Source organism: Antrostomus carolinensis, unplaced genomic scaffold (genome assembly GCF_000700745.2).
Source record: "Antrostomus carolinensis isolate BGI_N321 unplaced genomic scaffold, ASM70074v2 scaffold10927, whole genome shotgun sequence".
NCBI lineage: Eukaryota > Metazoa > Chordata > Aves > Caprimulgiformes > Caprimulgidae > Antrostomus > Antrostomus carolinensis.
In genome coordinates, this window is record NW_010326644.1 from 79,219 (window position 1) to 105,265 (window position 26,047).

Genomic DNA, 26,047 nt, shown 5'->3' on the forward strand with positions numbered 1-26,047 from the left:
TTGGACTTTGATGTCACTAGAGATTTGCCTTCTGTCCATAGCATGCTAAATGCTTCCTATTTTATGCTGCGCTCCTTCCATTTCCTTAACAATCAATGAGAACCAAGGATGTTGAGGCTACCTATGGTGTGCAAAACTCTGTTCTTCACTTATCTAAGTGTGCTGGAAAAAACCTTGCCTTGATTGTTGCCTGTAACAACATTGGTAAAATACTAAAGACAAACAAGATTAGAAGACTATGCAGGTTTAAGTAAAAAAGAACACACTTTATTTATCTACAAGGCAGTACACTGTCGTATAAAAAATTAAGTGCAGATGAAGCTGCACCAAATGCTATTAAGGCAGCAAAGTCAGAGGCTGTTATAAAAAACAAACAATAAAAAAATAAAATAAAATCAGTGTTTTGCCATATCAATAAAGACTTGGTATGGCAGTACAAAGAACCATATATTTCTAACAACCTGATTTGGTACACAAGACCCAACTTAGGGAACTAATTGCTGGACATGGAACAAAACAGACAACATGAACAAGACAGTGTTCTCCCAAACATATGAAGGTGCAATGCATGCTGTTACAAACCAATAAGAAACAAAACAACACATCCAGACAAAAAAAAATCTCCCAGAAACAGTGTTCAAAAATATTGCTTATAAAAAGGGGAAAAAATATAACTGATGTAAAAAAAATTAAAATAAAAAGGTCTGAAATGCTAGTGCATAGTCAATTAGCTAACATCAACATTTGTTTTCTTTCCATATAAAGCTCTACTGCTCCTTTTACACTAGCAGCATGTCTACACGCTAAGGTCTGTAGCAGCAAAACACAGTATTCATTTGGCATTTACAAAATTAAATTACTGAATAAAAATATAATTTTTCTCATAAATCTATGTTTCATACAGTAATATTTTTTAAAGCAAGCTAATTACCCCCCCCAAACAGAAACACACAATGTATAATGGTCTAGAACCATAACAGAATGAAAGAGCATTATTTCAAGAGGCATGGATGTTTGAGCATTCACAATCTTGATCAGTTTTCCCCCTTTGCACAGACTAGAGTTTGTAGTAATGCTTTTCACTTCAGTACTTTACACCAATGCATTTTGTTCAGTGATTTAAAATATATCTGTTTGAGTACCTGCTCTTTTATTATAAAAAAAAAAAAATTAAAAAGAAACAAACAAAACCCCACCCCTGGCTAGCACATCACTGAAATAACAATACTGGTGTATTAGGTCTGCTTGATCTCAAAAAGTACAAAAAAATTACCTTTATTGTAAGTCTGCACTTAAGATCATTAATTACTGATTCAAACTTAATACCTAATAATTTAGGCAAGTATCATTTATTAAAAAAAAAAAAAAATTCTCTTAAGTTGGGTGAAATCCAACAAGAATATATATGCTGAGTGACTAAATGCACTTTGTGCTGCTCCCAACTGTTGTACCACAACAAAGATAGGCTCTTCTCCCATTCATGAAAAGTTTTCATGCAGAGGAACAGGAATTTTCCAGCAGAGGTGAAGTGTTCTCAAAACCATAATGCTTCTCTGTCTGTCGACCCTTTCACATCACCAGAGTCCGGGTGGGGAAGGTGGCCATGTACTTGCGTGCCTGATCCGTCAGGACCATCTGATCCTCGATCTTCCCGCAGGACACAGACTCCCAAGCATTGTTCAGATGCTAAATTAGAAGCAGGCAGAGAGATTTGGGGTGAACATAATGTGATTTTTTTGCAGCCTGTGAGCCCCCCAACACCACAGCTGAAGCCGGTCCTCCTAGCGATGTAGTGTTGCATAAATAGGCAGTAGGATGTTGTCCCCTCCCCAGAGAAACTGAAATCTCAACACAACAGGCAAAAAAATATCACCCCCACTTCTTGGTCAGTGACTGGAGGGGTGGGGACACCAGATGAAACGCAGAGGGGCACACCACGAAAGCCAGGATCCAAACCTCCCCACTTCCCTCTCAAACAATGTCTTCTCTACAAGGTCCTATCTATAGCCTTGCCTTAAATCCTTCCTTTCAGTGAAAGGTCTAAAAAGAGAATTTACTTGCAGGTGGACTTTACAGTCAACAGGGCACAGACAGAAAGGCTGAGAGAGTTGGGGCTGTTCAGCCTGGAGAAGAGAAGGCTCCAGGGAGACCTTATTGTGGCCTTTCAGTACTTGAAGGGGGCCTGTAAGAAAGCTGGGGACAGACTTTTTAGCAGGGCCTGTAGTGATAGGACAAGGGGTGATGGTTTTCAACTAAAAAAGGGTAGATTTAGACTAGATGTAAGGAAGACATTTTTTACAATGAGGGGTGCTGAGACACTGGAACAGGTTGCCCAGAGAGGTGGTAGAAGCCCCATCCCTGGAAACATTCAAGGTCAGGCTGGACAGGGCTCTGAGCAACCTGGTCTAGTTGACGATGTCCCTGCTCACTGCAGGGGGGTTGGACTAAACGACCTTTAAAGGTCCCTTCCAACCCAAACCATTCTGTGATTCTATGACAGGCTAAAGCCCACAGTTACCATGTTCAGTGTTATGACCATGAACAAATTCCTGCCAAACCTCCATTCTAGAAGTACAGCTGCTCTGCCCTTGCATTCCCAAAATGAACCTGACAATCTTGACAGCCTGACTGACCAGAGATAACAAAAAGTCCCGCGCTCAAAGCTGCTTTCACTTGTGTGCAGCGATTAGCACGTGCCCATTAGCAGAGCTCCTCTGGCAAAGGAGAAGGTGGCAGAAGGGGCGGAATGACTCTCAGCAGAAACAGCATTTTAATTATCATGTAAGCCATTTCACTTCTTGTGGTATTTATAGAGGTTACAGACACCATTTAGTATAATGTTAAAGTGAGATAAACATATCTGCAAAGGGCTGTGCGCACTGTATTTATTTACTCACTACACATGAGATATTTCTCATTGCCTTGAGCTATAAACAGTAATGAAATTTCAAAGCTCCTGGAAATTACTAGTATATATACACATTTACACACACACATGTTTTTCTATTGAACTCTTTCACTTAATCAGTGTCTCTTCTTTTCCACATTGACATATTCCCTAAGCCCTAAATAAAACTTCTATTACTATATAGAGCTAGGTGTATGAATACCTGCCTTCCAAAAATGCACACAACTGGGCTTAATGGAAAGCTGCCTGCCAGCAAGGGGATCCCAGTGCTGTGGAATATTGAGAAGGTCTATGCCCAAGATCCACCAACAAAGACAAGTCAGGAGAAACCCTTCTCTGTTCTCCCGTGCTTTCAACAAGGATCATCTTTGCAGTTCAAGATCTACATTGCTCAACGAGATAGTCAAAGCCTTCTCAACATCTAGGACACTGGATGAACCATAATTAGTGGACTGCAAACCACCTGCTAAGAGCAGAACTGTCCCAGTGTGCCCATGGTTATTTATGCTGCTCCTTCTATCTGCTAACTGTGCAAGAGGTGCCTTAAATTATTCTCTGGCCTAAATGTTTGGAGAAGAGTGCTTTTCTGACTGTAAACAGTGTTATCTGAGGCATATGGATAGTAAAAGGCTGGGCAACATCTGAAATACAGATAATTTCTCATAACATGCCCTAATCAGGGCACTGGTACAAACACAAGGGCCGAGGTTCCCTGCCTTGGAGGGCTTACAGCTTAAAAGGGACAAAACCAAAGAATACGTAAGCAGCGTGGACAAGATGAGGGCAAGCACGCTAGTCCTCTGCAAACTTCTGCTGGGCTTTCCTAGACAAGGCTTTCTCTTCTCTGTAGGCAAGATCCAAATGTTGTCTCTGCTCCTGATGCCTTTTTGCAGGCAAAACTCCTGCAGAGCTTCAGTGGGAGTTCCCCTTATGAAGGAGAACCAGGTCAGGCCTCAAGTCATTAAGTTTTTGCAGCTTTTTGTGGGAAAGCTGCATCTGTGAAGTGAACAAATAAGCCATACCATACATGGCTGTATACCCTGTGCTGTGGCTCAGCCGAGGGCACACACCACAGCCAAGAAGCAGGTGTGACATACTTTCTGCATGCCACAGACATGCACGCGACACGCCACAGCTTCTTTCATGTTTTGGTTCAACAGCTTCCAGGGTAACTTTTTCAAAGTTACCTACATCAGCTGGGAACCTACAGCTTCCTTTTGATCCTCAGTGGGACTCAGGCACCTGTGAATATTCTACCTTATTGTTTTAAATTTTTTTGTTATTGTATGTGCTTCAGGGATCAAATTAATGCCTAGTACAATGCCATCTGTTTTTACTTAGAATTCACAGAATCATAGAATGGTTTGGGTTGGAAGGGACCTTAAAGAAGATCTAGTTCCAACCCCCATGCCACAAGCAGGGACACCTCCCACTAGATCAGGTTTGGTCTGTTTCAGATTTGGTCTGTACACCTGAAAACCAGTTGGTAGTTCCAGAATATCCATAATTTCAAAGGACAAAAATATGTGTCCAACCGATATTTTCCTGTGATCTCCCAAAGCTTCAATACACTGGTCTAAAAAAGTGAGATCAGCAGTCCTCTAAATAACTGAAAACTTGTAAGGAAAAGTCCATCTGTCACAGTATGTCAATTTTTAAAAAATAGAAGTAACTTCAGGCAAGGAGTGTCCCGATTTCCTAAATTAGGCTTAATTGTTAGTATCTACACTGAGCTCTTTGTATTAACAGCCATGTGCTTAGAAAAGAAAAAAATAATAAATCTACATGCTGGTATCTCCAACATCTCAGCAGGCTGCTACATGTCACTCATTCCACTGAAAGCCTGGTCTTCGTTTAACCTGATGTCAGCACAGCAGAAGCTGCTCAGGCAGGCAGCAACCCTCTGCCCTCCCTCCGGGCTCGGCCGCCCCAGCGCCCGGCGCAGCACTGGGCAGCAGGCACAGCCAGCAACAGGAGGATCGGTCAGACCCCTGACTTGAGTCTGCTTGAGACAACTTACTCAAGTTTTGCTGTAGAGACAGTGTGGGAGAATCTCCCCACAGAGTTTTGACCCTTGTATTATTTTCCCAGAAATATATTACACTATTTTTTTTCCCTGTTATGACAAATCTATAAAAACTGACTAACTTTGCAGTCTGATGGTGGTGAGAGCTTTGCCCTAGTAAAGAAAGCAGAATTTGAGCCAAAGTAGTATGTTTACTAAGACAGCTTTCAATTCCATCCTGGAAAACTCAGATAACATTTAAAGTGGGTATTTTTAACAAACATTTTCTGTCTGAAGCCTTGGCTCTCGGCAGCCACCACCAAACAAAGCACCATGCCACTGCCAAGCCAGCCCTGCAGCGCAGCGCCGGGGGCATGTGTGAAAGTCATCCCGATGCGAGAAGTTTTACTTCCCTCCTTGGCAGGGAGCCCTGGGTCCCAGGAGCCAGGCAGAGCTCCTTGCCAGCTCTGGGCACACACAGCTATGGGAACACTTAGCAAAAAGGGCAAAGCACAACGCCTCCTTCCACACCAGCACCGCGGCAGGTATTGACAGGGCTCTGTTACAGGAGAGTGACAGCACCCTGGAGAAAGCAGTGCTGAGCAAACATATCGAAGAGAGGAGACCTGGGCAGAAAGCTAGAGGCATGCAGGAAAACAGCACAGAAAGCCACATCAGACCACTCCTTTTGCAGAATGCTCATTTCATCTCCCCTATCGCATTTAAAGGTCCAACTCGGCAAATGGAAACACAAAAGCCTTGTAATTAGAAGGCAAAAGGCCAGACCCAAACCCCACGAAAACTGATGGGCATGTTTTCATTGATTCAGTGTATTCATCCTACTTAAATTCAGCTATCTAAGAGTGAGGTGTTCATTTTGGCACCTAAATCCCTAGCCAGTGGGTAAAGAAAGGGATTTCCACAGTACAATTAATTCCATTTTTTTTATTGCCATTCATTATATTTTAATTGCCTCAAAGAGCAGGAGGCTACTCCTAGTTTTGCTGTCAATTAAAAGAATTTAAAACTTTTCAGTCAGTGCTTCCAGCTGTATTTTTCTCCTCCACACACAGTAGTTATCTTTCTTTAAGTTAGAACAGGGAGTGGGGGAAGAAGAAGGTATACTACTATGAGTTCCCATGGGATAAAATTGCAGACCCATGGTACAGTTCCAGCTATATCATTCTCTCTGGCTCATTTCTTTTTTTAACCTCAATAATCCTACTAGCACATCCTTCTCCTGGCAGCAGAACTACCTCACTGATCCTGCAAGTGCCTTCAACTGCCCTCAGGCAGATGTGAACTGTAAACAAACTGTCAAAGCTGTAACTGGGATATCCAGTTAAAGCACTTTAAATAAAAACTTGGACCATCTAGAGAAAAACAGACCAGAGTAAAGAAAGAAAAGATTGAGGAAAGGTGCTTTTCTAAGAGAACTAGGAGCCTGGACCACCTTTTCATATGCCATCTGCACAGCCTAAGAAAGCTCCTGCATTACGACACCTTGCCTGTTAGAGTGGATGCCATAAGCAAACGCTGCTGCAGTCCTGCAGTGCCGAGCTCCCAAACCGATGGAAATGTAATAAAAATCTTTGGGCAAAGAACTGTGTTAGAAGACAGATTTTGGAACTCCGCTACACTGGCAGGTATCTTCAGCAACTCCAGCAAAGTTATTGGTGGTACATACCTTCCCTTTAATTTAGACAAGTTGTGCTGGCATTTAAAACAAAAAAAGCGCGCCAAAATGTATTTAGAAGGCTCAGACTATTAAAAGGTCTCTTATCCTGTTTCTTTACTGCTAAAACCTGGATTTCTTGACAGTTTTCCTTTAGATTACACGGAATGGACAATTTGCAGAACATGCTGCTGAAAAGGTGGCTTCCAACGGAAAAGCAGTACTCTTTCTGAAACAGTAAAACAATCAACGCCCTAAACAAAGTAATCTCCTAGCAGAATATGATGTGTATCATGTAGAATAATATGGCTTTCTATTCTGTAAGGATGCAGAACCAAGAGAAGCCTGTTTACTTATCAAGACCAAACAATAAAGACTAAAAACTCAAGTGACCATAAATGAATTCTACTTCATTTGCTAAGGCAGAGCATTATTTCTTCTCATGTTATTCGTTCGCTTCTGGAGCATGGGACAGCCTTCTCCTAAACTCTGGGGCTTCCCCAGTTCCTCAGAAATACAGTTTACTAAATGTGAGAGAGTAAGATGGTTCAACTTTTCAGCTTTTATTATAAGCCTGATACCAGTACTAGAAAGCAATATTTGGTGGTGCTTTTAAGAGCGTCACCCTGAAGCTCTTATTCAGACAAAACTTCTGTTTGAGATGTATGAGCTTTCCAAGTAAGACTAATGGAAGAGATGCAGAACTGGGCTAAGTATCTGCAACTCACATTAGGATATTTAGTACCTTTCTAGTTTTTCCATAAGTAACTTATTTCATTCATGGATCAGAACACATTGCTGCAAATGGCTGATAGTGAAGCCGTCATTTTTCTTCTTTCTGAGAGACCATTGCCTGCTCAGGGCAGCTGTAACTCCTGATCTGTTTGCAACCTAAATTCTGGTGCCCTGGGAGGAAAACATACCATGTCTGACCTGTAACTTCCAACCTCCTTTTGCTTCCCTCAGCTGTACAGCTGCACAGCTCCTGTATACGTCAGTCACTGGCAAGAGAAGGGACAACACAAGTGAGGGAAACCTGCAGGGCTACTTTCCCTTGCTGTGCAAATCTTACACCTCCTGGGACTTAAGCACAGCGTGCTTTCCCCTCTCCCTTGATTAAACAAAGAAGAATATGAGATTTTGGGGTCTTCTTGCCCCAAAAAAGCCCTAGAGGAAAAGCAGAGAAATTCTGCTGCTGCAGGGGAGCACACTGCCTCACCTATACATTTTGTGTGACAACCAGCTGCAAATGAAATTCCACATTTCACTTTTTAAATTGAGAAAATTAAGGTTAATGAGAGCTCACACTCTTGAAAAGGTTAACCAAGTAACTGTTTTAAAATCCTTTAAACTTACTCTTTAAAGAAAATGGTTACATAAACCACTGAAAGTCAGGAAATTCTAGCTGAAACGTGTCAGTCTGTGGTTAAAAAATGGAAAGTGACAGGAGCTAGGGGTTGAAGAACATTCTCTTTAGCTTGCAGGGCTTCTACCTTGTGTTGTTTCCTTTGTTACTGGGGGAAGAAGATATCAAAGAAGCGCTATTTTCTTAAAAGGTTCCATTTCATCGTGTCTTTTGATAGCCTGCAGGGTTAGGTGGATGTCTATGATTTAGCCTACTTTTCTATCTGTTAAAGTGTCTATGTAAGGATAGTTTGTATTATGTATTGCTCCTGCTACAGAACATAATGTGAAATAAAATGTAACTTTTACATAGGAAAGGCCAGAAACAGAGTTTTTTATGTAACCACTTACACTATTCAAGCAAATGCTCAATAGAGATCATCAGTTTGCCTCAATGAGGGCTTCATGTTAGCCCAAAATCTTAACCCTTAGAAAAGTTCCTAGTGAGGCCAAAGTCTCCCTGCTGTGCAAATGAGTATTACTTGAGTGACAAAAATATAGGACACAAAAATATAGATTGCAACTAACTCCACCAATATAAAGCCAAAATATTTGAGAATCATGCAATGGAGTGTAAGACTAACTCCACTCCAAGGCAACACGTGGGTTGGGTGAGTCATCTCCTGTTTCTGCCAGGAAGAGAATACCCAGTGAAGCACTGTGAGATTTGCCACGCAGGACAAAAAAGCTGGCTGAACCTTCACATCTTACCACACAGATCCTACACACACCTGCCTTTGCATCCAATGTTTTACAGACTTAACCAGGGGATTAAATGAGGACGAAGCCCAAACTCTTCTTGGGTCTAAGGGGGCTTTTTCTCCCATTGCTCTAGTGCAACACTGATACCACCACATTCCAAGAGCACTTACATGTAGCTATCTGATGTCACATGCCAAATGATGCAACACGCTTTTCCTCCTAAGTTATAGTGACTCACATCGTCCTACCTGATATGGTCATTGACTATTATTTACTAAGTTGCATATGATCAGTCATGTATCCCAAATGCAGTGAAGAATATTCTTAGAGATTGCTTTGAACATTTGTTAGTCTTGCCTTTAAAATTTCACAGCAAACCAATAAGTAATCAGGCATTTTGATGAGTTTATTGCTAGTCAAATATATTTTTTCTTTATGTAAATGTAGTGTAAATTATTAAAGCAAGGAAAAATACCGCAGGCTGGTAAACATACTACCTCCCTCTTATGTACATTCAAATTTAAAAGAAAATGGAATTTTAAGAACAAAGCATTTATAAAAAAAATAAGTTTAGTGTTCTCTGTCTTTCTTTCTTTCTCTCTTCCCTCTCCATGCAAACATCCCAAGGTGCAGAGAGTGCTGTAATTCTTGGTTGGTCTGAAGTCAGTGAGAATTTGCCTAAGTAAGAACAGTTGGATCAGGCCCAAAATATTAACAGCAACAATGTAAACACACGCAGAACACAATTAAATTTCACCCAGATGCATTGCCTGGTGTTTCATGTCTACCTGCGTGCAATCAATGGATTTAGTCCAGTGTTTGTGTTTGCATCCAAGAGTACATACATGCATGCGGGCAATACACCAAATTATAACGTAGAAAGCACAGAATAAGAACATGCTAAATACTGATCATGTACAAAATGCTACCAGTCAAAAACAAGTGCAAACTCTAACATTTCCAATGGCTTTGCACTCTATAGGCACACTGTGTCCTCATCGCAGACAGTTGGCTCTGCTGGGATGGAGAGGGAGAAGCATTAGGGCAGAGCAGCAGCAGTTTCTGGCATGAAAGAGAGCCAAACCGCAAGTCCTTTCTGAGCTGTACGGGGCCAAACTCCCTGCTGACGTGAGGCCAAGCAAGACTTACTAGGGATGAAGCAGATTCTCCCTTTTAACCATGACACAAAGTCCAATTCAGACAGTGCAGTGATCAGCAGATGAAACCACATTGTTATAAAAAGTTTGTATTTCATTCTGAAAAAGCTGCCTATGCCATCATCACAGAAACCTCTAGCCTCATTCTTCATTAAGGATTTCAGTTCAGCTGGAAACATTCCATGTTTCTTCATTGGCAGAGAGAGTAATTTTACCTTCATAGTCATACCAAGAAGCTGCACGCTAAGTATTGATTTTGGGGTTTTTTAGAACTGCTTTTTCTTTTGATTCAACATATTTTAAACACTGAGATGAGTTGGGAAGTCTTTTGTAACTTAGTTTCTACTTAAGGAAAAGTCATTTTTATCCAAACAATAATACCTGACTTTTAACATGCAAAATTAAAGGCTTTTCCTGAGCGAGGGCTAAAGAATGGGATCCAGAATGGCCCATAGATTGACTGGTGTAAACTTCCTGAACAAAATCAGCATGAGTGAGGAGAGAAGGTTAAACAAACCCTTTCATTTACAGCAGCCTGTAAAGAAATTATTTTTAGATAGCAGGAAACACAACACTTGTTACGTCAAAGATCAAAAGATTCTATTTTACAGGCATGTCAGATGCTTTATTTTTATTACAGGCAGAGTGCAGGCAACTAGAACTAACAAGACAACCCACAACAGACTTTGTTTAGCTACCTGAAAATTTTGCCCTAAACCTACAGAGGAGCCTGGAGTTCAGCCGGGGCACATGGCCAGGCATTGGCGCGCTGGTAAGGTAGCAGGGCTGAACCAGTGGGGACCAGCAGCCTCCTCCCATGCGCCAGCGGGAGCCCTGGGCTCCTTCGCCATGAGATGGTCTCAATTCAGCTCCTAAATAACTGCCCTAACCCAGGGGTAGCGGATCTTCAAACCCTCCTCTTAACCATTTACCACAGTGCAGCTAAGAAATTCTATGCTTCTATGAAACAATGTTCATGAGAAGAGAGCAAATAAGCAATAGGGAGTGTGAGTCTTTGGTCCTTATGGACTCCCCCATGCAGAGGGGAGACACAGTTCCTGGTCTCCAAAGCTGCTTTTCATCAAATGATTCTGCAGTGCAAAATACAAACCTACTCCACAGCAAACTGTGCCAAAAAGGGACATGTGTGAGATTTTAATACCTCACTTTATAATGCCCAGCTAGAAATGCTTAATCAAAACCAGGTTTTGTTCATTCCTTTTACTGTAAATAATCTCTAATGTAAATTCTGGAAAGAAGGAGGAAAGAAAAGATTAGCCACGTGGACTACCTGTCTCAAAGTCAGGAACTATGGAGTTATAATTTCCTTTCTGGCAGTGACTCACCCTGAGGAATGAGACACTTTCTCTCAATTTGCCTGTGTGGTGAAGGGATATAAAATCACTTATTCATCTACCTCAAAAATATGGGCTGTGGTGGAAGGATAGTTAATCAATATCTAGACTGTGTTTTGTTCTCTGAATGACTTGCTGTGGGCCTAATCTGAAGTCCACACGAGTTGACAAAGAGGCTGCTAATGACTTTCGGTGGGCTCTGGATGAGGCCCTACCTAACAGCTATATTTTAAAGTATAGCAAAGGTTTATGTTTGTTAACACTTGGAAAAAGCATAAATACATAAACCTCAGCCTCACACCTGGCTTACATAAAAACAATCGCACATTTAATTCAGTTCAGAGATCCCAAGATATAAAACTGGCTGTAAAGGTTATGATGCCCCTTCAGATCACCGTTTACAACTGCATTTCTGGTGCAGCCTCAGCCTGCGCTCAGGGAAAGGTCATCCTGGTGCTTGGTTGGGCAGGCAATGCTGGCCGCATCTGTGCCGGCCAGCTGGGCAGTGCCAGAGTCTCTGCTCTTGCCCCAAGGCTAGTGACAAGTTCTGGCCACCACCACACCACTCAACTCTCCTGCTCTCCAGAAGAGCAGAGCCACCTACAAGAAGTCTATGCGAAAAAGCCTCTGGCCCCTGTTAATTCCCAATCCTACCAGTTTAACACTGGAGCCAGCTGAGTTACAATGCCCCATGCACAGGGCTTTGCCCTGTTTAGCTTCCTGGCGCAGCTGTAGCCTCTGCGTCCTCATGCTCCACAGGCAAAGTGAGATCCTTCAGCCATGTTCACCTGAACATTTCATTCTTCTTTCATACTCAAAACTTAAAATCAGTCTGTGAGAAAGCAATATATATATGTATTTTTATATACAAAAGGTATTTTATCAAATAATAGTTACCTGCAGAGGACTAGCTAGTGGCCTGTTCCTAGGTACTCCAAATGTTTTGTGAAAACTACCATCCTCTTCAGACACAGGCATCTTTAAAATGGAGCTGGTAAGAAGATTCTAAACAGGAAAAGAAAAAAAAGTTTTCAGTAACTCAAGAGAACAAGCTGAAGTCAAACATAGTAAAAGCAAACTCAACCTGACTGCAGAGGGTCCACCACTGGGCAGGCTCACAGATGGAGCACTTAGCCTGGGAGCAGACCTCAGTCTGGGGTCCCTGGGACTTGGCTTTGCAGGAGCATTGTCACGTGCAAAGGTTTTTCATCAAGTGAAACCCCCAAGTGCAAGAATAACAATATTATTGAATAGTCACATTGAAGCAAAGGGAACCATGCTCATGCAAGGTCTCCTTTGCACAAAAAAAAACAGACTCTCTCTTTCTTTTACCAGTTTTAACTCCATGACCTAGTCATTTCTATACACAGGTGCAGGCATCCTCCAAGTGCAGGCTCATTACAAAGACTGTGGGCTGCACAATGACTGCAATTTCTGTCACCATCTATAGGCAACACAGTGATCTAATTAAGAGTGGGATTTTGCCTCTTAGGCTTAATACAGGAAAATGATACGGAAATAATGAATAATGCCTACTTGTGAGGAAGGTCAGACAAAATATTTTCTCTCTTGCATTTAAGAACTGAACAGGGATGTAAAACAGCAAAATCATTTGGTGGTGTGAAAACTTGCACTTACTGGCACATCTTCCATGGTAGATCCATGTGTAAAGAGCTGAGTGTTCAGATTTTCTTCTTCCCAGTGATTCGAGCAGAAAAAATTTCCAGCTTTATCTGTTGGAGACTCCACCTGAAAGCAGGAAAGGCATCATGATAAAAAGTAGTACCTAACTGATCAGAAGGAGGTTTATCTGTCAGTTGCTTAATAAATTGAATAAATATTTTTCACAGCTGTGCACGATACATACTTACAGTACTGTCTTTTACAGCACCCTTGCTCTTTGCAGAAGAAAAAAGTCAAAGGTTCTCAAAAAAATCCCCACCTAATAAAACTTTGAATGCTTGCACTCAGCACTCTGTCAGTATTCAGGAGTTTAATCCCTTAGAAAGGACTGAGAATATACGTATTTTTAGAACTTTAGTGACAAAGTAATATAATGCAATGTCCTCAAATGTTCAGGTTTCTAAGTCACTCCATGGAGCTTGGTCCCCATGGGGTTCTTCTATAGTTTTCACCAATATTAGAAAGATTCAATCCAAATTCCTGCCTATTTTTTTTTTTCTTTTTAAGTTTCAAACGAAAACTGCATTAGAACAGCCCAAGCAAACCCCTGCTGAAAACAGCAGAAAAACTTCTATGGAAATCAATGGGAGATGAATTAGGCATGCCTAGTATACTATATAGAACCGATGCTAAGATCGTGGGGCTCACATGAAAGAAAAACAGGCACAGCTATTTAACAGAAAAGGTATTGGTGTAAGTTTCTCAGCAAAGAGCGCTGAAATAAATTGCCTCAAGTAAGTTTGAGATTTACCTCTTGTTTGATTTTCTTCAGCAAAGGGGGTCCACTTTCATGTAGCCCAGCCACTATTGCAGATTCCTCCGACTCCTGCTTGATAACGTCCTGCAGATCTTCTACAAGATGAGTCGGAGTTTGAGGCTGAAAGGAAGAAACGTTATATCCAAGTCCCAGAACATCCCTCTGCACTAATATCAAAGCAACTTTTATCATTGTTTCCTTCTTACCAGCATCTTCAAAGGACCATATTTGATTTCCTGAGCTGCAAGTGCGTTTTTGAATGGAGTGGGTGTTCTTGGAGAGCTCTCTAATATCGACCTCTTGATTGCTGGAGTTCTGAAACTTTAAAAAGAGGGAGAAAAACTTTAAAGGAACATGCTTGGAAATATTACCTCTTTACAAAAATGAGTGCATACAGGCGGTAGCTGCTGTAAGACTCGGACAAATATTCTCATGCAACACTGTAATCCATTTTGCTTTTCTGCCAGAACATCTATTTAACTGTGATAAGGTGGAATGGCTTTATTTAAAAAACTGGTGACTCTGTATGCATGGTTGTTCTATATTAATAACCTACCTCCATGGTTAGAAAGTGGAAGTTTTACTCCAAACTAAGAAAAATCTGAATGTGTTAGCAAACAACTCTGCAGGATGCACACAGTGACCCAGCACTTTGGTTGCATGCAAACCTGAAGAAATGAACCCCCACGAATCTTACAAGACAACATGATAACAGACTCACACATGATTTTCCTTCTGAGCTTTAAAAGTCTGGTCCCTGTGGAACGGTGTGGTAACAGCCATCTTATGGCCACACACAGGCGTTGAAGTTAGTGCAGGGTTGTCCAGGTTCAGGTTTTCATGACTGGATGAGGTGTTTAAGAACTGCAGGTAGGGAAAGAAAAAATCAACAGGAACATCCAGATTACAGTGTTGACTTCTTAAGTTGACATTATTGAACAAAAGAAAAAGAAATTATTTGCTTCTGATTGACATAATTGATTCTCCTGACCCTGTGATGTGAGTGGGTGGATATGGGGTACCTGACTACATGTCAAAACAATACACAACAGTTCGGCTGGAGCACTCAGGAAACCAAAATGAGCATTTCTAGAGAGAGAAGTTATAAAGAAAATGCCACTCCATTCCAATGAGAAACACTCTGAATCACTTTAAAAGCCACATCTTAAAAGCCTGATTTGGATTTTCTGCACATAAATTTTAATCAATATTAAAAGCAGTGTGCCCAAGTAAGAACTGGGTGAAAATGAGTAAGGGATGTTTCAGGAATAAACCCACAGGAAACGGGGCTAAATTCCACAAAGATTTATATAGACAATCTAGGTGCTTTTAAGTAAATAAAATGTTTATGACAGGAAAATAAATTTACTATCATCCCTCTCAAAACAAAGTGCTCTGTTTTCACAACATAAAATGAAAACTGCCACCTGTGATGGGTGTGTGGAGTGTTTTGGAATGGAAAAAGCTGACTGAAAAAGAGGTGGCATTATTAGTTTGGAGAAAATTGCTTTTTCATGAGTTCTACCTAGTAACCTAAAATATTGTTTCCATTTCTAGTGTCTACAAATCTGTGAGTGTAGTGGTATCCTGTATTCTGGCAACAATTCACCACATCACCTTCTACTCTCAACTTACATCGGATTAAAATACACTTTATAAAAATATGGCATGTAAGAAAATACAGATTTCACTGGAGAAATGATATATGATTAAAATGCCTAATAGGTAATGAGAGATACAGTGGGAGGTCATTACATGCAATCTTTTTCTATCCTTCATGAAATAGTGTTTCTCTGACTTCAAGGACTAAAGCCAAAACAAGGCAGAACCAACACAAACAGACAAACAAAAAAACCAAAACACTTTTAAATAGTGCCACAGCTGTGAAACAAAGCAACCACCAACAGGAATTTGGAAGTGCAGGCCAGGCCATTTTAACAGGCCATTTTTCTCCTTTTTCCTCTTCTGCTCCACCCCACGTAGCCTGGGTTGAGGATGGCGAGCCGTGATTTGAATTTTCTGGTTGTTGTCAGTTTGTCTCACAACCTGAATGCTATTTAAATGCAGTTTGGGGTTTTCTAGGTCAATGAATCATACTGTAAGTGGACAGAGATGGAAAGTATTACAAATGATCAGAAATGTTAAACTCTAGTAGTTGAAGGAGTTAGCAGCAAGAGCAAAGCAAGCAATCGTATTCCTGTATAAAAATGATCCAACTTAAAAACAAACAAACAAAAACCAGCAAAAACCAAGTCCCACAGATGAATTCAAAATAAGAGAATCAACAGTTAGCTTGCTGGTGATCTAAACTCAGTGGTGAAGACTAAGAGCAGTGAGAAGATTCAAACATGGCGTGAAATCAACAAGCGCAACGGTAATTAGTCATTTGTTCCAAAGGATTAGTTTCTAAATTGTTAAGGCTGGGGTGACTTTTGAGAATTAGTAACATCTGTGCAGAAGTCTTGATCTACCTGCGAGGGAGAGAAGGGCAGGCTTTTGACAGGGGAGCGCTTAGGAGGAGTTGAGCTGCTGACGTCAGCTAGGACCAAGGTGCTACTGTGGTCACTGGCTAAGGGGCTGGAGTGCCCTCTCCTTTTGCGAAGAAGGACCCACGGAGCTGCGCTGCCCTGTGAGGCAGATAAGGACTTTGATGAGCCAGGACAGCCCTGACTCGACACAACTTTGCTCAAGTTTGTGGTGGGGTGTCCTTGAGGTCTAAAAGCACTGACCACTCTTTGCTGAAGCTGCACAACTTTGCCTGAGGGAGCTTTGCTAGCCGAAGTGTCTGTGTCTTCAAAGAATTCAAAACTGCTGAGATCACCCCATGATGAAGGATCCTGAAACAATGTGGGAGGCATGGAGCTATAAGACAGTGTATAGTGCCACCTCATGAAAATACAGCGCTAGGATATGACCATAACCAACAACAACAACAAAGTCTTTTCCAGTTCAATTCAGCTTGGCTCTGTTTATTTGAGTAGTAACACTGTGAACAATTATTTGTGCTTTCAGGATATACCTTGATCATATCAAACTGTCTAACGTCCTAGTAGTGTTGCTGGCAACCAAGTCCCTAAAGGAACAATGAGTCAAATGATGTCGTTACTATCTACTTGCCCAGGGTTTTCTGCCTGATATGAAGACAGTGTCTTTCACTACCCAAAAATTTGTGCCTTGGGCTCTAAACCAAGACTGATCTCCTCCTGACCTGCACGCCTGCTCTGGACATGCTGAATGGGACGTGACACTGCACGAAGCAGAAACCTTTGCTAAAGGAGGGTGCCGCCAGAAAATGTATTTCAACATGCCACTTCTGTTACACATAGTAGCCCAGAGACCACAATGAGAAAAGGCCCATGTCAATGTCAGTCAGCTGCTTGGCATTTAAAATGCATGCTTCCAGTTCTTCACATATCCTCATTCCTTTGAGAAGCCACTATGGAAGCTACAACAAAAACTTTTAGAAAACAATGCAGATACATGAGCAGTCACACAGAAACCTGTGTCACTTCAAAGATATAAAAGTATAATCTCATTGTTTAAAATCCTTCACAGTGTCTCTGATTTTATTTTAAGGATACTTCATATCAAGAGATTGTTTCAAGCTCCTATTGTGCAGTTTGATAAAAATCATGCTCCCGTACCAAGATATAGTAGGAAAGGGAGACACCCACAAAAAACATACACATCCCCACTTGAGGGCTTCATTTATGAGCAGCCACATTTTGTTATGTCCGGAGCTAAGCTTCAGATCTTGTAGCAATTAGAAGTTATTCAGAAAAAAAAAAAGAAACACATTTAGGACTGTCCCAGTTCCTCTCCCCTTACTCCTTGACCACGCACAAATCCACCTGAGGCAGTAAGTCTACTTACGGAATCTATTAACTGGAGTGTTTCTGCAAATTCTAAGAGATTCTTAACATTATCCAGGATGTTGCTCTGGTGAACAATCATGCACCGTGCAGGGGATGCACTTTCCTCAGGTAAGCAACCGTGATCCACAGGTGGAGATGGAGTACAGTGGTGATGTTCCCCCAAACAGGAAACAGGTGCATTGTCACCACTGGTCTTGGTACTGTCAGCAATTGTGGAGCTGTGCCAGCCGGGGTAGTTTGATGTGTGGTTCTGTGTCTAAAGGAAGAAGGAAAAAAAAAGAAAAGAGAGCGGGGAGGGGGGAAAGACAGAAGGAACTTAGCAATGAAATTGCACAAGGTGTCAGATGCCACTGGAGGAAAGATAAAAGTAGTTGCATCATCATCTAAAAGCTTATGCCCATGAAACAATTCTCAAGATGTTTCCTTTCATCAGTGCAAGATCTCGTTTTAAGTAATATTGGCATTGTATTTGTTATCCCACAGTTACCTCATAATTTACTTCCAGGATTATGGGTGTATATCATTACTAACACATAATCAATTCATACTGCGTTACTCCAAAAGCTCAAAAAGTGTCTGCGAGTCATTTTCTGTGAGAAGCAAGAAATGGCAGGATTTCCCTACTGAGCACTCAGCACTGTAGAAGGCTAAAGGGTTTAAGACTTAGAGTTGCTTTTGTTTGCTTATCTCCTTTTCTTCTTCTGTCCCTGTCTAATGCTACAGCTTACACCAATGCAGTGAAGAGGCTGTCAAATCAACGTGGTTAGGAAAGCAGAAGAACAAATTAACAGAAGTTTCTTTCCAGTGTGATCATGCAACAGAAGAAATTGCAAAACATCTACTAAAGTTAAAAAGTGGCCAAACTAACGTATCATGCATGCAGTTGTTTCACTATTAATTTAAATATTACCCAAAAAAAAAGAATCTGCTGGCTATCACCTATCTTCAAAAACGATTTGGGGACTCTTGGTTTTGGTGATGGTGTTAAGGAATTACAGAAGGGTTTTCACACATTAACATCCAATGGCATATACAACAACGTGTGAGAATTCAGTAATAGCCAGCATTTGCTCCACACATGCAGTTATGAAGAATCTAACATTATTCGGAGAACTAAAACAAACTGTCAAACATGCACCAAGTCTGAAGCTTACAAAGTGTATAAAACACAGCTGAAGGAAAGAATACAACAGAAAAGAAAAATCTAATGTACGGGCACTACATTTTCAACACATGAACCATTGCACACTTTCAGAAATGCAGATCCTATTGATTTAAGATCTGTGGGATTTTTCGTACAATCATTGTGTTTCCAATATATTACATCATGTTACAGAGCCCAGCCCTGTTCCCACTTTGCAAAGTAAAATACCTGCAAATTGTTTGCTTTTTTTCTTTTTCCAATAAAATAATTTATGAAGCAAATACAGCTTATACATGTGCCATGTTTCATCCTCTTAAAATGGAAATATAGAGCCTTGATTAGTATCAAAGGCAGAGGGGGAGTAAAAAGTTAAAAAGACAAGCACTGGGGTAATGCTGCTATCCCTCCATCCAAGCACACAGTGACAATCTTACTGGTAATGCCTGCTGCCCTTTCAGTTCATTCTCAGTCGACATTAGTAGCAACTCTAATTCCTTTATTCGTTTTTCTTTCTCAGGGTCTTCATCATTATAGTGTCTCTGAAATTAAGAGTTAAGGGAAAAGAAAAGATAAAGGTCTGATAGGATGTAGCAACTAAAATGCTTATGGCTTGCCGTCCTGTGGTTATCATAGCCAAATTAGACTAAAAGATGAAACAAATGTCAGTTGTGTTTTCCACTACCAAAGTCCCTGCTGAATTTCAGTATAGACATTTGAAATGGAGAAAGTGAAAACTATCTCAGCAGATGTCAACTACTGTGTTTTAAATCCGCTTCAGAAGAAGCAATTATCAGCCATGTTAGAACTCCCCCACCTTCCCCATTTTCTCTCTTCACCACACTTATTACATTAAAATGTTTCCTTCATGTGTGATATCTGCATTTTGACTTATCAAATGTTTAAAAAAAAATGATTCTTAAAATGAGGTTCAAGTTATCTACCTGAATAGCTGCAGCAGCTGGCTGAGGAACATTGACAATATTTACATGCAGTGCTACTGGATATGGGATCTGACCAGGGACCTAGGCCAAAAAGCAAAAGACACTAAAAGTTATTATTTCTGTCATATTGTCTGCCTGCATTGTGAATTTGTGTTAAACATACTTTGGTTTTAGGTACTTGCTATTTATAATCTACAGAGATAAAATAGCAAAAAACTCAACAATGTTTATGAGAAAAGTAAACAGGTTTTTTAGGAATATGACAATGAGCATTACAGAGGAAGAAAGAAAATTCAAATATGAAAAATCTACCCTTCCTGAATGAGAAAAGATGAATAATTTATTGAGGCATTTGTAAGATTTTTCTAAATTGAAGTGAAAATGCAAAAGATGCAATTTATTATCATCTAAAACTCTACAATGTAACAGTCTGAAGCAGCAGCCTGTTTCATTATTAATCATTAATAGAAAAGGAATCAGATTAAAAACAATACTTGTTTACTTGGTTCCAACAGGCAACCCACAAACAGAGTATTGCTGAAGGGAACGTGGGAGATTTTGACATAGAACACAGAATTAACCATATTCAACTGTTTTTCAAGAAATTTAATATTCAGCACTGTAAGACAGTACTGGAAACACTTTCACTGCTTACAGGATGTTTAAAAATGCTAAACCCAATTCCACCACCTGAATGCTGGCAACCAATTTGAAATGTAGGTATTTTCATCACTGAATGAAGTCAAAGTCAAAGAAGTCCTTGCCTGACATCAAACACATACAGGTCCACCAAGACTGGGAAAAAACCCTTCATGCTTCCTGAAAACAGGTATGGCTAAATTGCACCCACCTATTCAACAAAGCAAAACAAAACAAATCCCCCTCCAGATTTTCAGGTGCTTACATTTTGTGGCTCAGAGATGTGGTAGTACTGGTAGTCACTGTTCAGCGGTGGCTGGCCAGCTACTGGCAGCTGTGCAGAAGAAGGTGGGTTGTGAGGAAAGGCCATCAAGTGGTTGCTCTTCTGAAAGCCAGCGGCTGCTGAGGAGTGGCAGGCTTTGGAGGACTCCTGCAGGTAGCCCTCCTGCTCGACCTTTCGACGCATGGTGGAATTCCAGTGGTTCTTGATAGCATTATCAGTTCTGCAACAGAAACACATACGTTTGAGGCATTTTAAAAATGGGCATTTCCAGTTCAGACAGATTAATAGGTAGGAAACCGCTGCTGGCATTTCTGTTTAAACCTTAAGCTGTTCTCTGACCTTCCTCCTGCCCCCACCTTTACAAATGCTACTCTCAACTTCTCAGAAAAGATGCTCAGTATAAAAGGTAGGGGAAAAGACAAATGAGCTACAGTTGTTTACAGACTTTTTAAAGCAATCTCTAAACCTTAGGTCCTCAAACTATAAGAAATTAATGACTTCAGCTTCGCCTCATTCCCATGAGGTGAGGTGGCAGCAAAGACTAACACCCCTGTGAGGCTACCTTAAAGGACTGCCAACATCACCTTCCCAAGTCTTAATATTACAGCGAAGTTTTGTTGTATCTCATTGCTGGAAAGAAAGACTATGGAGAACAGCTGTGAAAAGACTAACTTCCAAGCAACTTTCCAACTGGCCACCTAGACAATGACAACATCATGCTACGCACACAAATTCAGTAAACAAAGCTGTTGGGATTTTTCTTAGCTGCAGAAAAACTGAGATTCAAATTCTCACACATATGAGTCAGAAAAAGCAAACTTATCGTGTCTGTGAGATTTTAAGAGTACACTTAGAAACAGCTCTACTTGAAAAACATCACCACCACATGGCATCGTTGCAAGTGGTACCTGTGATGTCTGTAAGCTACAAAAATACTTTCCAAGGGGTAATTCCTTTCTGGTTTTCTTCTAGAAGGTGAAAGCAGCCTAGGCAATGCCTGTTTAAAAGGCTATCATGATCTTAGGCATTATATTTAGATCTTGAAGATGTTTCACCAAACAACAGGAATAAAAATTGGAAGGGAAACTTCTCCCTTGCTTACGTGATTTGCTTGACTACACTTTATGTTGAGTCACTTTTACTACAGAGTGAATAAGAGACTGAATCTCTCAAATTATATGTGAGCTGCGCATAAGCTTTCAATGAGACAGGTATTACCAGGATCAGAGTTGGAGAAAGTCAGTTTCTCCTCTTTTATACATTGATTTTTAACAGGTCAAAATCATCTAGATGATTCAGGAACAATTGCAGATGTTGAAACAGCCTTCTCTTAAATCATTTTGAATGAACAGACTGGATTTCATGTTGAGGGTATACCCTTAGCTGAATAAATTAAGTTCCACTTGCAGAACCTGATCCTTCACTGTTAAATCAATTTGAATTTTGACAGCTACTGCAAGAACAAATAAGATTGCACAGACATTTAGGAAACTGCTATGGTCTTGCTCTAGTTACTGGGTTTTTTTACCTATGACAAACATTAAAAGCATGTAAAAATAGCATACTGTTCCATGTCCTGACCAAACAGCACAGTTCCCCGTTGAGAAAAACGCACATCGATGTCACTGGCTTTACAGGTTTTGATTCCAAAATTTTTTGATTTATAAAGCGCAGCCTGAGGCAACTGAAACAGACTGCTCAGACCTGCAGCTTTTTCCTTTTTTCCTGTTTAAGAGCTAAAGGTATATGTCATTACCGTCCAGGCAGCAACTTTGCAATTTCTGCCCATCTGTTTCCCAGCCTCTTGTGTGCCTGGTAAATAATTCTATCTTCCTCTTCTGTCCAGGAGGTTTTCTTCACTTCTGGATTCAAATGGTTGTGCCACCTCTCCCTGCACTGTTTTCCAATCCTTCCCTTCAAATGCTTAGCAATGACAGACCAGCGCTTTGGACCGTATTTCTGCACGAGTTCTATTACCTTCAAAGAAGGACATAAAAACTGCCTGTATTTAATGATGCATAATGAACCAATGAAATTTTTCTGTGGTGGAGCAATATTTTCAACAACATTTCTCAAAATTGCCATGGTAAAACTAACACACAATTAAGGTTCCCCATTTCCCATTTATGCTTGTACACAAAAGGAAAAACCTGGTAATAGTTAAGGCATTTCTAGACTTAAGGCCATTCTACATTACAGTGCTGTAAAGCAACATTAATTAATTTGCATAGAAAAGTTAGAAAGCACTACACAAACACTAGGCATTGAGACTGACAGGATCAGACTTCCTCTGGCCATATTAGTGTTGAGATCACCGAAGTCTCTGGGAGTTTTGCCACAACACATGAAATCCACTAGTGAGGCATTAATCAGACAGAAAAGAAAACTGGTTACCCTTTGATCCTCCTCTTTAGTCCATGGACCTTTAATAAGTTCTGGGTTTAGTACCTTCTGCCATCGGTGCTGGCACTGAACATCTGTGCGGTTCTAGTGAAATGTAAAATATGTAAAGTAGGTAACTCTTAGACAAGATGAATGGAGAGTGGTAATGCGCTTATCTAGGTACACTTGTTCCTGACTTATTTCACTGCCAACTATGACTACTGAAAAAGGCACAGTCATAGAGTAGGTCTGAGAAGGTGCCCAGCTATCAGATTGCTCACTGAGCTAGGTAAGATTTCCATCATTTCTGCAGTGAGGACTGTATCACTAAATCTACACAAACTGAATCTTCACCATTGCACAATAGCTGACATGCTTTCACATACAGTATTTCTACAACAGACAAAGTATTCACTGGGCAATTATCTTGTAAACCATACTTACAATTTATCAAAGCTATTTTTTTCTCTGTGCTGAGATATGTTGTTTCAGTGTCATAGTGACCAACCATCCACCATGCAACACCCTGCCACCCCCCATTTTTGCTTGTCTGATTTTTTCCAACCCTTTCTGAGAAGTGAAGGGAAAATTAAAGGTAAGGGTTTCCACAATATTCTAACTAAATTTCTGAGATCTCCATCTGTCGAGGTTTTATATCTCCCGCAAAAATGTAACTATAAAGCAACCACTCCCCTTTCCCTCACTTGGAAACCTCTGATAAAGACTTGTCACTAGAACTGGAAACAGAAACCAATATCCACTTACAGGAAGGAAATTGGCAATGACTTTCCAGTCTTCTGTGCCATTCTGCTCCACAAGCTTCTTGAGTTTCTCATCCTAAGTCATTAAAAAAACAGATATAATTAATAGCACAATCTCTTACAATGCAAATGAAATACATTTTTTTTTTTTAAAAAACCCCTCTTTCTAGATTTTATACATCTATTTCTGTTTCCTGAGAGTAGTCGACGGCGGTCTGTAGTCTTCTCATATTTTTAATTGCCTACACATTGAGATTTTCCTGCTCCTGTGGATTTTGGTGGGTTCTTTACTGTGCTGCAGAAGAAAGACCGACTTTTCTGGGTTGTTCTTTGACTTGCATTATACATTCCCATTTTACTGCTCAGATCAATGTAACTGTTACTCTTGTACTGGATTTACAGGAGGGAATTGATGTTTAGATGCCAGGCATCAGAATAACAATGACACTCAGTAACACTCAGGTACCCAGCTGTTTGGGGACCTCTGAAAATCACAACCTTAAGCTTTCTATGTCTTGCAAATAATGGGAGTTCCAGTCATTTGCTCATTGCCTATCTGTGTACAATGAATGCACAATAAAACTAATGGCTCCTTTTTGTTCCTGATGACTGTGAGGGAGTTTCGTATTCTTGCAAGAAATTTGGTCCAGTATTTTTAATGATAAGGTCAAAAATATAGACCCTATGGACAAAAGAAACCAATCTCATGCACTGGGAAAGGTAGTGTAACACAAGCAAGAACTGCCCCAAGAGATAAAGAGCTGGGCAGCAACCTTCCCTTCCCCGATTGGCACCTCCCAGAATGCTCCCAGTTCATCTGACAACAAAGTGGCCGCTGGGCTCCACGGCCATCCCTTTCTCCCAGGCCACAACACAACCACATCCACCTCTGTAAGAGCAGACTATGATTTAAAAAAGAATTTTAAAATGCTTGCAAGGGGTGACCTGCCACTGTTTATATATCAATATACATTGTTAGAGAGGAGAAAGCAAAAACATAACTTAAGAACAGTATTAATGTATTTCACAATAAACTGAAACCAGTTAAATGGCCACAGGATATCCACCTGGCAAAGAAGTTTGATACCACAATTTACTCAGAAAGTCAGCATAAGGTTAGAGTGGCCGAAACGTGTTCTGACCTTCAAAAGCAAAATACATCTTGAATGCTCAGTTTTGGCACGGCTGGATTTCTTTCTTCCAGCTTTTAATTTATTTCCACTCAGAATCATAATGCTGCAATTAATGTGCAAATTTCAAATGGCACAGAAGGACTGCAGCAGTTTCTGCCACAGTTTTTTGCTACTGTGGGACACTGAACACACGTCAGCTCTTACATAGCAACCACTTTCAAACAAAAAGAGACAGCAGTAACAATCAAGCATTGCTGCAGGTGACTCTTAATCTGTTTCGCCAACAGGGATTACACACAGACTCACATACCTGTAATGTAGACCTTGGTGGACATAAAAAAAAAAAAAAAGGTGTGTATACATTTTATTTAAAAGATAAGAATGACCAAAGTTAAATAAAACACTGCTAAAGAGTTAAAAACTTTGTCCTCGTTCATATACATGGGACTGTCTGAAGTGAGTTTGCAAATAAGCAACTCAGAGAAGAATGTGATCCATGCTCTCCGTCTTTTTACATGCAGGAGATGAATGAACTTGGATTTACCTCTTCGCGGGTCCACCTAGTTTTTCCTAAGTGACGTTTTCCAGTCTTAGGAAGTAGACCATCATAATCGTGATCATACATCTCAACATCTTCTTCATCATCATCACTACTATATATACTGCAGAAGGAAACACAGCAAGACACAGAGTGGAACGTGAGGGCTTGAGCTACTTAATTACAAAGCATAAAAAAACCCCACTACAATCCTTACAAAGGTTACACAGATAAAAGTTTTAAAACTTGCACAACAAGATTTTGTTCTGCATTCTGTTGTTCTAGTATTCTGAACTGGTTCTGCTGTTTTTGGTATCCACAGATACAAGCAAAGGGCTGGCAACCTCTGTATTACTGTGCATGTTTAGACCTGCTCTTACTGTTAGATCAGTGGTGAATTACACATTTGGCAAACTTCCAACCAATGAAGGTTTCAAATTAAAATACAATGTTTGGGACAATAAAGAGAACTACAGGCTGTGTCCATTACACAAGCGTATGTTCAAAACCTTTAACTCATGTTGTACATTCTGAAAAAAATTAGCATTTTTGTATGTTTGATAAAGTAGATAGTTATATTGTTGCCAAATAAAACAGACTGTGCATAAATACAAAAAGTTAACCAATAATAACCTTGTTTGAGAATATGGTTATAGACCCCATATGTGAAGGCAAAAGTTTCAATAATTAAGTAAAGCCAGTAAG

The 26,047-nt window shown here is 40.4% G+C and overlaps 1 protein-coding gene across 1 annotated transcript; it reads right to left on the bottom strand.

Moving 5' to 3' along the window:
- Positions 1 to 285: 285 nt before the first annotated feature.
- Positions 286 to 25,463, bottom strand: MYB (MYB proto-oncogene, transcription factor). The gene is made up of 14 exons (XM_029085881.1): positions 25,349 to 25,463; positions 23,676 to 23,747; positions 22,923 to 23,015; positions 22,285 to 22,505; positions 20,511 to 20,748; positions 19,607 to 19,687; positions 19,100 to 19,204; positions 17,520 to 17,777; positions 14,368 to 14,510; positions 13,853 to 13,967; positions 13,641 to 13,766; positions 12,845 to 12,955; positions 12,104 to 12,211; positions 286 to 1,686 (listed from the first exon to the last, which is right to left on the bottom strand). The coding sequence occupies exons 1-14, from the start codon at positions 25,427 to 25,429 to the stop codon at positions 1,570 to 1,572; spliced, it is 1,869 nt and encodes a 622-aa protein (XP_028941714.1). The 5' UTR covers positions 25,430 to 25,463; the 3' UTR covers positions 286 to 1,569.
- Between the last annotated feature and the right edge of the window lie 584 nt (positions 25,464 to 26,047).